A 16,316-nucleotide genomic window follows, 5' to 3' on the forward strand; every position below is an offset into this window, starting at 1 on the left:
ATTTGTTAAAGTTTATAAAAGTGTAAAAATATTATTTAATAGTATTAAAAATATGAAAGAAAAATGTTTGTAAATATAAGGGAAACCGCAAAAAAATCGCATGAAATAATGAAAAAGAAAGGATAAATAAGAAAAAGCAACAATAATAAATGCCGGTAGTGTTGTTGTAGTTTTCGTTAATGTTGTTGCTTTAGAAAAGAGCAAGAGTTTTGCCAATTTAAATCGTTGTTGCTTAGTAGGTTCTCATAAAGTTTAAGGAGAGTGTTCTCATTTTAAGTTAATAAATAAGAAAGAAAGGGGAAAAGTTATTAAATTAAAAGGGGAAGTGTATAATAAAGTGTTTTAATCAAATAAAATAAGGTAAATCAATGTTTGAAAAAAAGTTAATTAATTTAATTAAAAGTAAATTATTAAAATTAATAAAATCTAATATCATTAGTAAAGCAATAAAATTAAAATTATTAAAAAATTAAATGGCAAATAAAATTTATTAAAGAAAAAAGTGTTTAAGTGTTCTATAATTCAATTAAACAAATATAAATAAATAATAAAATTCGGTTCGGTAATTATTAAGAAATATATAATCAAATTTATTAAAAAAAGTGGTTAGAAAAGAGTATAATATTGAAGCCAACTTCTAGAATTAATATAAAGTAAGTGTTTTTTTAATTACTATATTTATATTTCATTAAAAATATTTAGATTTTACTAGGTTATAACATTTTCATCTATAAATTTAAAGCATTATATTGGACCTTATTTTTGTCCCGACATAAAATTTCTTTTAAAATAAGGTATATATAGGTAGTTTGGACTGGTCCGTAGTTTGGGGTATACTCTTGTCTATAGTCTGAACTATAATGTAGACTATAGTCTGGACTATAAACTATAATCTAGTCTTTGCGTAGAATATAGTTAAGTTTATAGTGGAGACTTTCATCTATTCTGTAGGAAGAAGGGTCTAATGTGTAGTCGAGTCTAAGTGTAGTCTATAGTCTAGTCTATAATCTAGTATATAGTCTTGTCTTGAGTTTTGTCTATAATCTAATCTGAAGTCTTGTCTATAGTCTAGTCAGTACTATAGTAATATCAATAGTTTATTAAAGTCTAGTTTATAGTCTAATCTATAGTCGATGTAACAATCTAGTTTAAACTCTAGTCTAAATTCTAATCTATGGTATAGTCCTCAGTTTAGTCTAATATAGACAAGTCTTTAGTCTAATCTATTGTCTTCAGTCTATAGTCTAGTCTATACTCCAATCTATAGTTTTGTTTATAGTCTAGTCTTTAGTCGAGTCTATTGTCTAGTGTATAGTCTAACCTATAGTCTAGTCTATAGTCTAGTCTATAGCCTATAGTATAGTCTACAGTTAAGTCTATAGTTTTTTTTATAGTGTAGTCTATAGTGTAGTATATAGTGTAGTCTATAGTGTAGTCTATAGTCTAGTCTGTAGTGTAGTCTATAGTCTAGTCTGTAGTGTAGTCTATAGTCTAATCTATAGTCTAGTCTATAGTCTAGTCTATAGTCTAGTCTAGTCTAGTCTATGGCCTAGTCTATAGTCTAGTCTATAGTTTAGTCTATAGTCTAGTCTATAGTCTAGTCTATAGTCTAGTCTATAGTCTAGTCTATAGTCTGTCTATAGTCTAGTCTATAGTCTAGTCTATAGTCAAGTCTATAGTCTAGTCTATAGTCTAGTCTATAGTCTAGTCTATAGTCTAGTCTATAGTCTAGTCTATAGTCTAGTCTATAGTCTAGTCTATAGTCTAGTCTATAGTCTAGTCTATAGTCTAGTCTATAGTCTAGTCTATAGTCTAGTCTATAGTCTAGTCTATAGTCTAGTCTATAGTCTAGTCTATAGTCTAGTCTATAGTCTAGTCTATAGTCTAGTCTATAGTCTAGCGTATAGTCTAGTCTATAGTCTAGTCTATTGTCTAGTCTATAGTCTAGTCTATAGTCTACTTTATAGTCTAGTCCACAGTCTAGGGTATAATCTAGTGAATAGTCTTATCTGCAGTAAAGTCTAGCCTATAGTCTATTTCTACTCTATAGTCTAGGCTATAGTCTAGTCTATAGTCTAGTTTATAGTCTAGTCTATAATCTAGTCTATAGTCTAGTCTATGTATAGTCTGAGGACTCGATTAGTTTAAATGTCTTGTTTAAGTTCTGAGCCAAATTCTCGTCTCTAGTCTTGAGTATCATTGTCCTTCCTAATGTTATTTAATATCAATATTCCATTAGCTTACTAAGAATTACTGAATATATTTTGCGTGTTTAATGTGATAATTTCAATAAAGTTTATTTTCAATTCATAATATAAACATGTTGCTTAATGTTACTTTTGTTAATTTAATTTCTAATAAAATTTAACTTAAGCTCATTCATTGATTCTTTGTTGTCCTAACTTTTTTCCACCATTAAACTTTTTTTGCTTATAAATGTCATAAAGCAGCCAGCTGTTGTTGTTATTGTCAAAAAAGAAAATAAGTATATAATTTTCAATTTACTTATTTAAAACGTGCCTGTTATAAAAAAGGGTATAAAAGCGTAAAAATGTTATGTATGTCATATAAATAGCGAGAAAAAAGAATGACAGGCATCAGTGAGAAAAAAAATATATTATTACATTAAATATAAAATTTTAAAGAACTGTTCAAAATTAAAATGTTTATATAAATGTCAGTCTTCAAAGGATTTATAGCAGATTTAGGTTCCAGTGTGATCTTCGTTATATAACTTTAAAACTAAAGATGATAAATTTCTAAAGTTTAATAAAACTTTAAGAAATTTTTGTTAAATCTTTTATTAATTTAAATTTTTCGTTTTCATCTTCCAAACAAATTTTTGAAAACAACCCACGTAATTTTTTTGAATTTCTATAAATATTTTTTTGCCTTAATACCTTGCTACCGGTTCAGTTAACATTTGTGGTTTTTTGTATTGTAAAAATTTTTTTTGTTAAATTTTTGTTCATTCATATTCATTCATATTTCAATTTAACACTTTAACAAAAAAATATCTAAATAATGACTTCTTTTTCTAACCACAAAACAAAAAATATCAGAAAAAATAACATGTTTTATAAATCAATTGTAAAGCTACAGCCATAAATCAATTTGGTAAAGAAATAAAATATACATATTTTTGATAGGGAATTAATTAAATTATTAAATATAAAAAAAAAATTGAATATTAAATAATTAATAAGATTTTATTCATAAGTTTTTCTGTTAAAAATGAAGACAAAAGACTTCATATTGTTAACGAGCAATAGACTGAATTATTGGTCAGGTTATTGACAAGTCTTAAAACCAGATTGTAGTCCAAACTACCAACCAGATCACAGAATGGTCTATATATTAGTTGGTAGTATAGATTAGACATTATGCGATTAGACTAAAAACTAGACTATAGACTAGACTATAAACCAGACTATAGACTAGACTGTAGACTAGAATATTGATTAGACTATAGACTAGACTAAAGACTAGACTATAGGCTAGACTATAGACTAGACTATAGACTAGACTATAGACTAGACCATAGACTAGACTATAGACTAGACTAAAAACTAGACTACAGACTAGACTATAGATTAGACTATAAACTAGACTAAAGACTAACCTATAGAATAGACTATAGACTAGACTATAGACTAGACTATAGACTAGACTATAGACTAGACTATAGACTAGACTATAGACTAGACTATAGACTAGACTATAGACTAAACTATAGACTAGACTATAGACTAGACTATAGACTAGACTATAAACTAGACTATAGACTAGACTATAGACTAGACTATAGACTAGACTAGACTATAGACTAGACTATAGACTAGACTAGACTATAGACTAGACTATAGACTAGACTATAGACTAGACTATAGACTAGACTATAGACTAGACTATAGACTAGACTATAGACTAGACTATAGACTAGACCATAGACTAGACTATAGACTAGACTAAAAACTAGACTACAGACTAGACTATAGATTAGACTATAAACTAGACTAAAGACTAGCCTATAGAATAGACTATAGACTAGACTAAAGACTAAACTAAAGACTAGACTATAGACTAGACTATATACTAGACTATAGACTAGACTATAGACTAGACTATAGACTAGACTATATACTAGACTATAGACTAGACTTAGACTAAACTAAAGACTAGACTAAAGACTAGACTATAGACTAGACTATAGACTAGACTATAGACTAGACTATAGACTAGACTATAGACTAGACTATAGACTAGACTATAGACTAGACTATAGACTAGACTATAGACTAGACTATAGACTAGACTATAGACTAGACTATAGACTAGACTATAGACTAGACTATAGACTAGACTATAGACTAGACTATAGACTAGACTATAGACTAGACTATAGACTACACTATAGACTAGACTATAGACTAGACTATAGACTAGACTATAGACTAGACTATAGACTAGACTATAGACTAGACTATAGACTAGACTATAGACTAGACTATAGACTAGACTATAGACTAGACTATAGACTAGACTATAGACTAGACTATAGACTAGACTATAGACTAGACTATAGACTAGACTATAGACTAGACTATAGACTAGACTATAGATTAGACTATAGACTAGACTATAGACAAGACTATAGACTAGACTATAGACTAGACTATAGATTAGACTATAGACTAGACTCGACTATAGACAAGACTAGACAATAGTCAAGACTGTAGTCTAGACTTTAGTCTGATCAAGAATTGTCTATAGTCTTATCTGTAGTCTAGTCTATATTTTAGTCTATAGCCTAGTCTATTATATAGTCGATAGTCTAGTCTACAGTTGTCTATTCTATGATGTAGTCTATAGTTTTTAGTTAAGACTTTGATCGAACATGTATTTAGGTTTGAATGCAACTAGTTTCTTGTTTGTTTATATAAACAGATTTAAAATTTATTTCTATTTGTTTAACAAATAATGTGTTTAATCGTCTGAATAATTAAAAATTTCTATAAATAGAAAAATATTTAATTGAAAGCTATTAAACACTACAAAAAAAAGTTTTTTTTTCTTCCACAAATTATAACGAATTTTTTTAAAACCTCACAACATGTTTTATAAATTTCAATTTTATGTTCAGAGAGAAAAAAGATTACATTGATTGATGACAATACCTTAAGCTTCCATATACAAAAACAAAATTGTACTTTTTCATAGAAAAACCAAAAATAAAAACAATTAAAATAGTAAACCAAAAAAGAAAAAAATAAATAAATAATGTAATTTTCTAACAATATCATAACAGAGAAGACAAGACAAGATATTTAAAGAGGAATAGAAAAAGCGTAGCAGTAGTAGTGAAAACCAATTGATCTTGGCCACTGACAAAAGACATGTTAAGCTGTCTATCACTTATTTATATCAAACGATATTTGTGTAACAATTTGAAATATTTCCAACAAAAAAAAAAAAAATGTACAACTTACAAAAACACAACACATCTTAAAAAATAACATGACAGTTTTTAAAACACTTTTTTTTTTTGGAATTCACTATAAAGTTCAAGCAACACCCTCAAGGAAAATAATAACAGACATATATAAGGAAAAAAGGTCAAATATGTATTGTTGTGTTTTTATCTAATTAAATTCCAAAACTTTTAATATCTGGGTAATCAATATAAATTTGACAACAAATGTTTAAAGTTTTAAACACATACACACACATACTTACTTCATGTTAAACTTAAATACTAAAAAATTAATGATTTTAACTTTTTCTAGATTTAAAACAGTAGTTAATTTACGTTTTTTCTTTTTTTTTGAGTGAATGATGTTTAAATTATGTTAATTTCTTTCAATTTTTATTATCAGGCATTAATGACTGCTGGTTTTTTAAACTATTGTTTTATTTTTTTTAAACTCATGTTGGGGCATTGGCTTCATTTTTCTGCCTGCTATTGGCCATTTCGGGGTTATAAATTTTATTTGTAATTTATTATGGCATTAATAAATTGTTATCAAAACTTTAGACGCCCATTTTCAACACCTCTTTAGTAAGTAACAAGAGAGGAAAAAATTAATGATTAATAACTTGTAATGAAGTAGATTTAATTAGAGGTTGAAATGGAGTTAGACTATTGTAGAGAATCGACTAAAGATTCGTGTATGCTAACTATGTACTGCAAAAAAGATATTTGTAGCTACGGACTCGATTATTGATTTGATAACTATAGTGCTTGTAGATTCAACTTAAGTCTCTATTATAGATTTGGCTATAGATTATACTATAGATTTGACAAGAAACCAGATTATAGACTCGACTGTAGATTCAAGTATAGACTAAACATTTGAAAATATACCAGTCTATAGACACGACTGTAGACTCGACGGTAGACTCGATTGTAGACTCGACGGTAGACTCGATTGTAGACTCGACTGTAGACTCGATTGTAGACTCGACTATAGACTCGACTATATATTCGACTATACACTTGACTATAGGCTTGACTAAAAACTTGGCTATAGGCTCCACTATAGACCCAACTATAGGCTCCATTATAGACCTAACTATAGACTCGAAAATAGACTCGAAACTCGACTATAGATTCGACTATAGTTATACTTATAGACTTGACTAAAGTTTTGACTAAGGACTTCACTATAGTCCCGACTACATACTTTACTGACTTTAAACTTCACTATAGACTCTATTATATTCTCGACTATAGACTTAACTATAGTCCTGACTATAGTCCTGACTATAGACTTGAATATAGATATGACTATAGTCCTGACTATAGACTTGACTATAGTCCTGACTATAGACTTGACTATAGTCCTGACTATAGACTTGACTATATTCCTGACTATAGACTTGACTATAGTCCTGACTATAGACTTGACTATAGTCCTGACTTGCCTATAGCCCTGACTATAGACTCGACTATTGACTTCACTATAGTCCTGACTATAGACTTTACTATAGTCCTGACTATAGACTTGATTATAGTCCTGACTATAGACTTCACTATAGTCCTGACTATAGACTTTACTATAGTCCTGACTATAGACTTGACTATAGTCCTGACTATAGACTTGACTATAGTCCTGACTATAGACTTGACTACAGTCCTCATTATAGACTTGACTATTGCCCTGACTATAGACTTCACTATAGACTTGACTATAGTCCTGACTATACACTTGACTATAGTCCTGACTATAGACTTGACTATAGTCCTGACTATAGAATTGACTACAGTCCTCATTATAGACTTGACTATAGCCCTGACTATAGACTTCACTATAGACTTGACTATAGTCCAGACTATACACTTGACTATAGTCCTGACTATAGACTTCACTATAGTCCTGATTATAGACTTGACTATAGTCCTGACTATAGATTTGACTATAGTCTTGACTAAAGACTTCACTTTAGTCCTGACTATATACTTCACTACAGTTCTCATTATAGACTTGCCTATAGCCCTGACTATAGACTCGACTATAGACTTCACTATAGTCCTGATTATAGACTTCACTATTGTCCTGACTATAGATTTCATTATAGTCCTTACTATAGGCTTCACTATAGTCCTATCTATAGACTTCATCATAGTCTGGACTATAGATATCACTTGACTATAGTCCTTACTATACATTTGACTACAGTCCTGACTATAGATTTCACTATAGTCTCGACTGTAGATCTCACTAAAGTGTTCATTATAGTCCCGACTAAAGACTTAACAATAGTATTTTAGATTTAGACTTCACTGTAGTCTCCTTTATAGATTTGTCTTAGTCTCCACTATAGTCTCAACTATAGACTCGAATGGAGTCGGAACTACAGATTTGACTTTAAATAAAATTCTGGAATATAAACTGTATTTGTACTATATTAGTCCACAAACTTATTGAAGAAAGATATCTGTTCTTTAAGCATCTGTGGTTTGTTATATGTTGTTAGTTCCTTTTCCACTTTATGACATAAATATCTCTCGGGTAAAAGAAATAATTACAAAATGAAAAGATTCGTTACGAATAGAGGAACTTTTTAAATTGTTTAAAATACTTTAATGAGTTTTTGGCCGTTTGACTTGAAAGACAAATCATTAAATTTTGTAAGCGACCTGTTTATTTGTTTATACATAAAATACTTTTTCCATACAATTACATTTTTTTGTATTAAAATACTTGTTCTTTTTTTTTAAACAATACAAAAAATCAATATTCATTATTGTTTTAAGGCAAAAACATTGCTATTTCTTGTTTTAATTTCGCCGGCAAGGTCACAGTTTTAAAGACAAATAATGTCAAAATATTGTCACCTTAAGTGACTTGAAAATCTATACAAACAAACACATACACACAAACACACGTACACATGTTTCTTAAGGTTTTTTAATTCATTCATATATAACTTATGAAAATAGGAGAGAGAGAGTGAGAGAAAAAAAATAGTAAGAGACAAAAGTAACTGATTCTTTCATTGATCTTAAACTACTTATATAGTTTTGTTAAGGTTGTTATAATGTTTTCTTCTTTTTCTTCTTCTATCAATAAACACCAGCCTATTTAGTATTATATCTGTTTAGGTAAACGACCCTGAATTTAAAGACAATTTCCCACGACAATTGTTGTTAAATGTTTTATTTTTTCTTTTTTTTATAAAACAATATACAAAATTTTAAACCATTATTTGCAAAATATTTGTATGACTATTTTTTTCACTTGTTTTTATTTATTTTGTTAAATGTAATGCGGTTAGCTTTGTTTAATCTTCAAAGGACGATTTTATACGATGCGGGCAGAAATCCTTGAAGTTATTGTTTGTTAAGGTAATTAACATTTGTTTTGAAAGATTTGTAAATCTTAGGTTTTTTAAGAGATTGTGGCGTTAACGTTTCCTGGTAAAGAAAAAATATAAAAATATTTAAGCATAAAAAAGCTATTGGCTTTAAGGAATTGAAAAATATCCAAAACTTTCCTCTTTAAAGTAGAGATCACTAGTGAAACATGGACTTTGCTGGGGAACTCTAACTTCGTTCAAAACTTATATAAACATCAGATCTTGTAAGTCATTTCATTGTAATATCCTTTCTAAGAGATGCTTCGATTTGAGATAATGATGAACGACTGATTGTGGAAGAGATTGATTAGGAACGATCAGTAAACAGTAAAAGTGCTGTTAATCTACTGATTAATAGAGAGCTTCCATCGTACTAATCAGATGATCTTACTTCGTCTACTAAATGAATAATAGTAAAGATTTGGATTGCACTTAGACGTCATCGATTGAAAAATTTACTATTTAAAAGATATCTTGACGGATCTAACGAATCTAAACGATCTAAATGAAAAGATTAAGAAGAAATCTTGTTTTGAGAGAGAGAGAGATACAGTCATTAAAGATCAACTGTACCCTTCGCTGAATATTATTGCGATTGAATCTTCTATAAAGAGAAAATGCAGGAGACTTCAACTGCGACAACTTCAGATCAACAGTTTAACGATCAGTAATATTGAAAAATATCAATAGAGTATTCTACACTGAAATGACACCTTCTGGCCACCTATTCATCGATCAGTAACCTTCACAACTGACACCGATCGCTACTGAAATGAACAAAGATGAAATGAAAGATTAAATATTCTATTAAGAAAACATTGGATAACTTCTCTATTACTAAACTACACTTTATCAGTTGAACGGACAAATATTACTCCATAGATCGATCACTAGATTGAATCTTTAATAAATAGTGATTATCACTAATTAAGTGTTCATCGATCAGTAGTACTAACAAATATCGATCGATTGGTGGACTACAGTATAACTAGAGATTGCAAATAGAATCCTGATGGAGCTATCGAAAAGCGATAATGATCAAATAGAAGATTTTGTGCGAAATCTTTGCTCTCACCACCGATCGCAGTTGAGCAGTTTTAAGAAATGCGAGAAGAGTTCCTCACAAAGCAGATATTTGGTGGTACGTCAGGAAAAGCGACTTCTATTCAGATATTTATTAAGAATTTACTATCGATATCTGCTGACCTATTATTGGAAACACAAGAAGATTTCCTCCTAGTGTTTTATAAAAGTTATCGAATAATATCGTTATCTGCTGACAAAGATATTTCCTTGTAAGCGTTCTATAGGCGTCTAAGATCAATATAATGTTTTTGCGGATCGTCTTCTAAAACGAAAATTTTAGAATCTTTAGGAGACAGAGAACAATCTTATGGTTTTATGAAAACTTGGAGTGATCGTCTATTAATTGAAATCACAAGAAATTAAGAGACAGAGAACAATATAATGGTCTTATGGAGACTAGGAGTGATCGTCTATTAAGAGAGATCACAAGAAATTGCAACTGCGAGGTAGATCTTCTAAGAGACTAAATATGCAAGATGTGGACATCCTCAATGACCAACTTCTAGATTAAATATTCTGTAAAGAAAGAGAACGTTTTTTTATTGACTCCAAAGAAGACAGAGAGCAATTGAATGGTTTTATGGAAACACGAAATTATAGTCTTTTAGATCAAACATTTTTGAATCTATAGGAGAGAGAACAATCTAATGGTTTTATGAAAACTTGGAATGATTGTTTTCTAGATCAAACATTTTAGAATCTATGGAAACTTGGAATGATCGTCAAATAGATTTAATATACTATTAGGAAAGATCACAAGAAATTGGAACTCCAAGAAGCTCTGCAGAGAGATAGACATGAAAACTCTTGTATACCGAAATCTGCTGAACAATTACTAAAACAACAAGGACAGTTTCTCTTATATAAACTGCAGAGAGATCACAAGAAATTAGAAGTGCAAGGTAGATTCTCTGAGAGACTAAATCTACAAGATCTGCAGGAGATTGAATTGATAAGATTGCAATGCCTTATGTAATGGTTTTGTGAAAATCCCTTTTTTCTCTAGATCAGAGGAATCATGAGCAGACCCGACGACTATAAGTTTCCCACATTTTTCTTGTTTCCAATGTCAAATGTGTTAACTCTGTGCTTAAACTTTGCTCTAGCGCTTTATGTACAATTGTTATTTAATTTTCTATATTTATAGATATATTCTACATTTTTTCTCTTCATAATTAAACTAAAAACACAATTTTCTACTCAATTTTCTTAACAATAACAATCTTCGGATCATTAACACTTTTACAACACATTGTTTCTCTCTAGATCGATATTATTTTATCAGTTTATATTTATATATTTTTAAGGTTTTGTTTTATATATATTCCGACAACTAACATATTTTAGAGATCGTTTATCGCATGACTTTGCATATTTATAGAATTAGCCTTTTTTCTCTTACTTTCCAAAACATCTTCAAGTTGAAAAATCTTGCTTATTAGTTGCTTTAAATAAAACCTTTTTTCTTTTTTTTCGTTCATAGCAAGTACAAGTAAAAGATAAAGAAAAAATTTAAAGAAAACGAAATGTAAAATAATAATCATTATCATTTTCTAAGGTGTCATCATCAACACTTTGCTTGCTGTCCATGTATACCAACGTCTATCTAACTGGTTGTCTGTCTGTCTGTCCGTCTGTTAGAATGTTATAGATTTTTATGGGTTTTGATGAGAACCTAATGGGAAAAAATCTTTTTAAACAAAAACTAAAATCCGATTGCCTCTCTACAACAAACAGCCACAGTATCAACTAAAAAGTCTTTTGTTTAACTGTTGGTTTCTGTTTGAGCGGCTTTTCAGTGTTGTATTTTGTTTCTTTAAGACGATCAAAGTTAAAATGCCGCCGCTTTGTGGTATGTGTGTTTTTAAGACGTTATCGAGATGCTGTTGATTTGTGCAACAAATGATTTGATGATGATTTTCAAATTATCAAATAAATGATCTATAATTTGATCAAAAATAGTGATTTCTAGTTTTTTTTTCCTCATCATCTTCTTCTTTCACCAAAAAAGGGGACAAACAAGTGTTTGTTTCTTTTTTCAGGTTCTATTTCTTCCCCAACTATTTCAAAAGGTGTTTTAATTAATTAAAGTTAGTTTTGTGTGTTTTCGCTTTTTTTATTTTCTAATTTTATTAGTTAGTTAACTTACCGCCTAATATGCCATGTATACTATAATCTTTACGTCCATCATCACTGCTGCGATCGTTACCCCTTAACAAGCGACTTATCGATGATGTTGAGGGCGGATCTGTAAAACCTTCCTGTGAATATTTTTGTGAGGGAAAAAAAGAAAACAAGATATTTAAACACTTATTAGCATATTAATAGTTATTAATAGATTAGAGTTTTTTTGTTGGTGTATCCACATCAAAAATTAATTTAAATTTACATAAATACTTAAATTATGAAATTGGATGATTGGACTGCTTACTGAGACAATTATAAGAAATGATAACTTCTTTTGCGTAAGATCAAAGTGAGACAGAATTCATTCCCATAATTCTCATTTATTTTGTAAAAACATTTTTAAATACAAAAAAAACTTAAGGAAATATCAATTACACTTACCGCTGGCTCTAGTATGAACTATTATATTGGCCATAGTTTCGGCTACATAGTATGGAATAAACGTTGGAATATATTCATGGCCATAGTCCGGAATATAGTCTGAACTATTTTTAAGTCTGTAGCCTGGACTATATTCTAGTCTATAGTTAGGAATAGTTCAGTTCTAGTTAAGTTCTAGTTCAGTTCTAGTTCAGTTCTAGTTCTAGTTCTAGTTTAGTTCTAGTTCAGTTCAAGTTCAGTTCTAGTTCGGTTCTAGTTCAGTTCTAGTTCAGTTCTAGTTTAGTTCTAGTTCAGTTCTAGTTCAGTTCTAGTTCAGTTCTAGTTCAGTTCTAGTTCAGTTCTAGTTCAGTTCTAGTTCAGTTCTAGTTCAGTTCTAGTTCAGTTCTAGTTCAGTTCTAGTTCAGTTCTAGTTCAGTTCTAGTTCAGTTCTAGTTCAGTTCTAGTTCAGTTCTAGTTCAGTTCTAGTTCAGTTCTAGTTCAGTTCTAGTTCAGTTCTAGTTCAGTTCTAGTTCAGTTCTAGTTCAGTTCTAGTTCAGTTCTAGTTTAGTTCTAGTTTAGTTCTAGTTTAGTTCTAGTTCAGTTCTAGTTCAGTTCTGTTTTAATTCAATTCTAGTTCAGTTCTAGTTTAGTTCTAGTTCAGTTATAGTTAAGTTCTAGTTCAGTTCTAATTCAGTTCTAGTTCTGTTCTAGTTCAGTTCTAGTTCAGTTCTAGTTAAGTTCTAGTTCAGTTTTAGTTCAGTTTTAGTTCAGTTCTAGTTCAGTTCTAGTTCAGTTCTAGTTCAGTTCTAGTTCAGTTCTAGTTCAGTTCTAGTTCAGTTCTAGTTCAGTTGTAGTTCAGTTGTAGTTCAGTTCTAGTTCAGTTCTAGTTCAGTTCTAATTCAGTTCTAGATCTGTTCTAGTTCAGTTCTAGTTCAGTTCTAGTTCAGTTCTAATTCAGTTGTAGTTCAGTTCTATTTCAGTTCTAGTTCAGTTCTAGTTCAGTTCAAGTTCAGTTCTATTTCTGTTCTAGTTCAGTTCTAGTTTTGTTCTGGTTCTGTTCTAGTTCTGTATTAGTTCAATTCTAGTTCTTTTCTAGTACTGTTCTAGTTCTGTTCTAGTTGTGTTCTAGTTCTGTTCTAATTCTGTTCTAGTTGTGTTCTAGTTCTGTTCTAGTTCTGTTCTAGTTCTGTTCTAGTTCTGTTCTAGTTCTGTTCTAGTTCTGTTCTAGTTCTGTTCTAGTTCTGTTCTAGTTCTGTTCTAGTTCTGTTCTAGTTCTGTTCTAGTTCTGTTCTAGTTCTGTTCTAGTTCTGTTCTAGTTCTGTTCTAGTTCTGTTCTAGTTCTGTTCTAGTTCTGTTCTAGTTCTGTTCTAGTTCTGTTCTAGTTCTGTTCTAGTTCTGTTCTAGTTCTGTTCTAGTTCTAGTTCTGTTCTAGTTCTGTTCTAGTTCTGTTCTAGTTCTGTTCTAGTTCTGTTCTAGTTCTGTTCTAGTTCTGTTCTAGTTCTGTTCTAGTTCTGTTCTAGTTCTGTTCTAGTTCTGTTCTGTATGCAGTGAAGTAAAGTTTCGTATATAATCAAACTTTCCTCATCAATTCTAAAACCTTCAATTGCAATATAAAAGGAAATTTGGGTGATTCGTTTGAATTATAGTCAAATTATATGATTTATTAGATTTTTTCAATTATCAATCTAACAAATTCCTTATAATTTTTGAAAAAATTCAAACAAAGAAAATAATAGTATAACACAAAATAACAAAGAAATCTATTAACCAGTTAACAAACATAACCCTTTCCCTCTGTCTCGTCGAAAACATACTGTGCAAGTGTCATTTCAACTGTCAACTAATTAATTAAATTTCAATTGAATTTGTTAAACATTTTTCCATTAACTCTTTAGAATGTACTAGTAAACATTAGATTCCTTTATATCTACTTTAAATCAAAAAAAGAAACAATTTAAATAAAGAATAATAATAGAAAAAAAGTAAGAAAAAAAAGAACAAACCCAAAGACTTGTCAAAAAACAAGATAAGCTGTCACCTAACTGGAATATGTGGCTGAGAGTACAAGACCACCAGATTTTCTGAAAAAGGTATACACTCCAACAACAGCAACAATGATAAATAAACCACTACTGTATGTTAAAGAACAAAATAAAATAGAAAGAAATATAACAGATTTTATACAGATTTAATAGGCAACTCCTCTGACCAGTTTGTTTGGTCATAAATCTGAGCAATGGTTGGTTTTAAATCCAAATCAACATTACATTTTTCTCTGACTCTCTTTGTAAATGTACGTACATTATGACATATTCAATAAAGAAAAAAAAAACAATTTCCAGTTAAATCATAACCCCCACCCCGTTGTAATTCCTTGAACATTTTTTTTCTTCTTCTCTGACATGGACAAAATGTCAGTTTATTTTTCTCGACAACATGATTCGAATGTTTGCCTATGAGTATGAGAGGTTTTTTCGTCTTTTCATTGAAATGGCCAAAAGGCTTTATAGTATTAACAAGATCCACAACAAATAACACAAATCGTTTTTAGTTCAATGTGTGGTGCGACTGACTGTTTGTTACCTAAAGTATAAAAGATTTGAATTGTTGTTTGGAGTTGCACTTGGTGCGATTTTCCCCATGGTAGACTCAAGCGCACACGCCACTCAAATGAGTCAACTCAGTGTACAACTGTGTTTGTAAGTTATTAAATTGAATTACAGCAAACTAAACTGTCAAAGCTATTTGCTTTATACTTGAAATACCTAAGTTGTAAGACTCTTAGGAGATATTTAGGAATAAGATCTTGTAATTTTTCTAAAACGGTGCAAGAGGCATTTATGCAAGTCTCTAATCTATTAGTTAGATCATTAGAACTAAGTGATCTTTTACAAACCTCTGAGTTCAATACTCACAAGAGAGAGATCGGTTCAACTTTGTTAAATTTAGAACTTTGAACTAAAATGGTTGAACTACTAAGCACAAGTCCCATCTATCTTCTGTGGTATAAGACAAACCTCCCCTCGTTATCAAAATTGTCAGAACTATGGAAATTATTAAAAAAGAATTTTTTTTTTCTGATATAAGAAATCAGACTAAATTTTCAAACAAAAGATAGAAATGGACTCAGCTGAGATCGCTATAAATCTCAAGACAATTCTGAGTTGGAAAATTTCATCTTGAGAACTTTAACAGAGCGATCCTCATGAAACATATTTGCATACTTTTAATGACAGTCATCATTGCATGCCTATTACTCTATGATAATTTCGATACTAAAAACGTGCTCTTCTACAACATTTCCATAAGAATCATGAAATTATATTATATATTTGCTTTCTTTGCAATTTTGTCTTTAAATCTCATTTATCAAGATTTTCAGCGCTGCATCTAAATGCATAAATAACATGACATTTTTGCATTACGAAAAGGAAAAGTAAAAAAATAATAAAAATGTCTTGTAAGAAAATTTGATGGGTGTTGTATTTGCTTAGACATGTAGACACCTGTATGATTGACAATGAAAATTATTTGTAATGTCTGACAAAGTAAAGTTTTCGTAATTGTAATTATTTTTATTGTATTTGCAATTAGTTTATGGCAAAATATTAAGCTAAAGGAACTCAGGAAGAAAATTAGAAGAGAAGTTAAACAGAACTAGAACTGAACTAGAACAGAACTAGAACAGAACTAGAACAGAACTAGAACAGAATTAAAACAGAACTTGAACAGAATTAGAACAGAACTAGAACAGAACTAGAACAGAACTAGAACAGAACTAGAACAGAACTAGAACAGAACTAGAACAGAACTAGAACAGAACT

At 30.0% G+C, this 16,316-nt stretch overlaps 1 protein-coding gene across 1 annotated transcript in view; it reads right to left on the reverse strand.

Moving 5' to 3' along the window:
* LOC111683381 (protein gooseberry-neuro) overlaps nucleotides 1-16,316 on the reverse strand; it is a 36,071-nt gene that overhangs the window by 11,064 nt on the left and 8,691 nt on the right. The window contains exon 3 of the mRNA XM_046954863.1: nucleotides 12,095-12,206. Within this exon, the coding sequence (XP_046810819.1) occupies nucleotides 12,095-12,206 (112 nt within the window). The remainder of the gene's footprint in view (nucleotides 1-12,094; nucleotides 12,207-16,316) is intronic.

This window comes from Lucilia cuprina, chromosome 6 (genome assembly GCF_022045245.1).
Source record: "Lucilia cuprina isolate Lc7/37 chromosome 6, ASM2204524v1, whole genome shotgun sequence".
Classification (NCBI taxonomy): domain Eukaryota; kingdom Metazoa; phylum Arthropoda; class Insecta; order Diptera; family Calliphoridae; genus Lucilia; species Lucilia cuprina.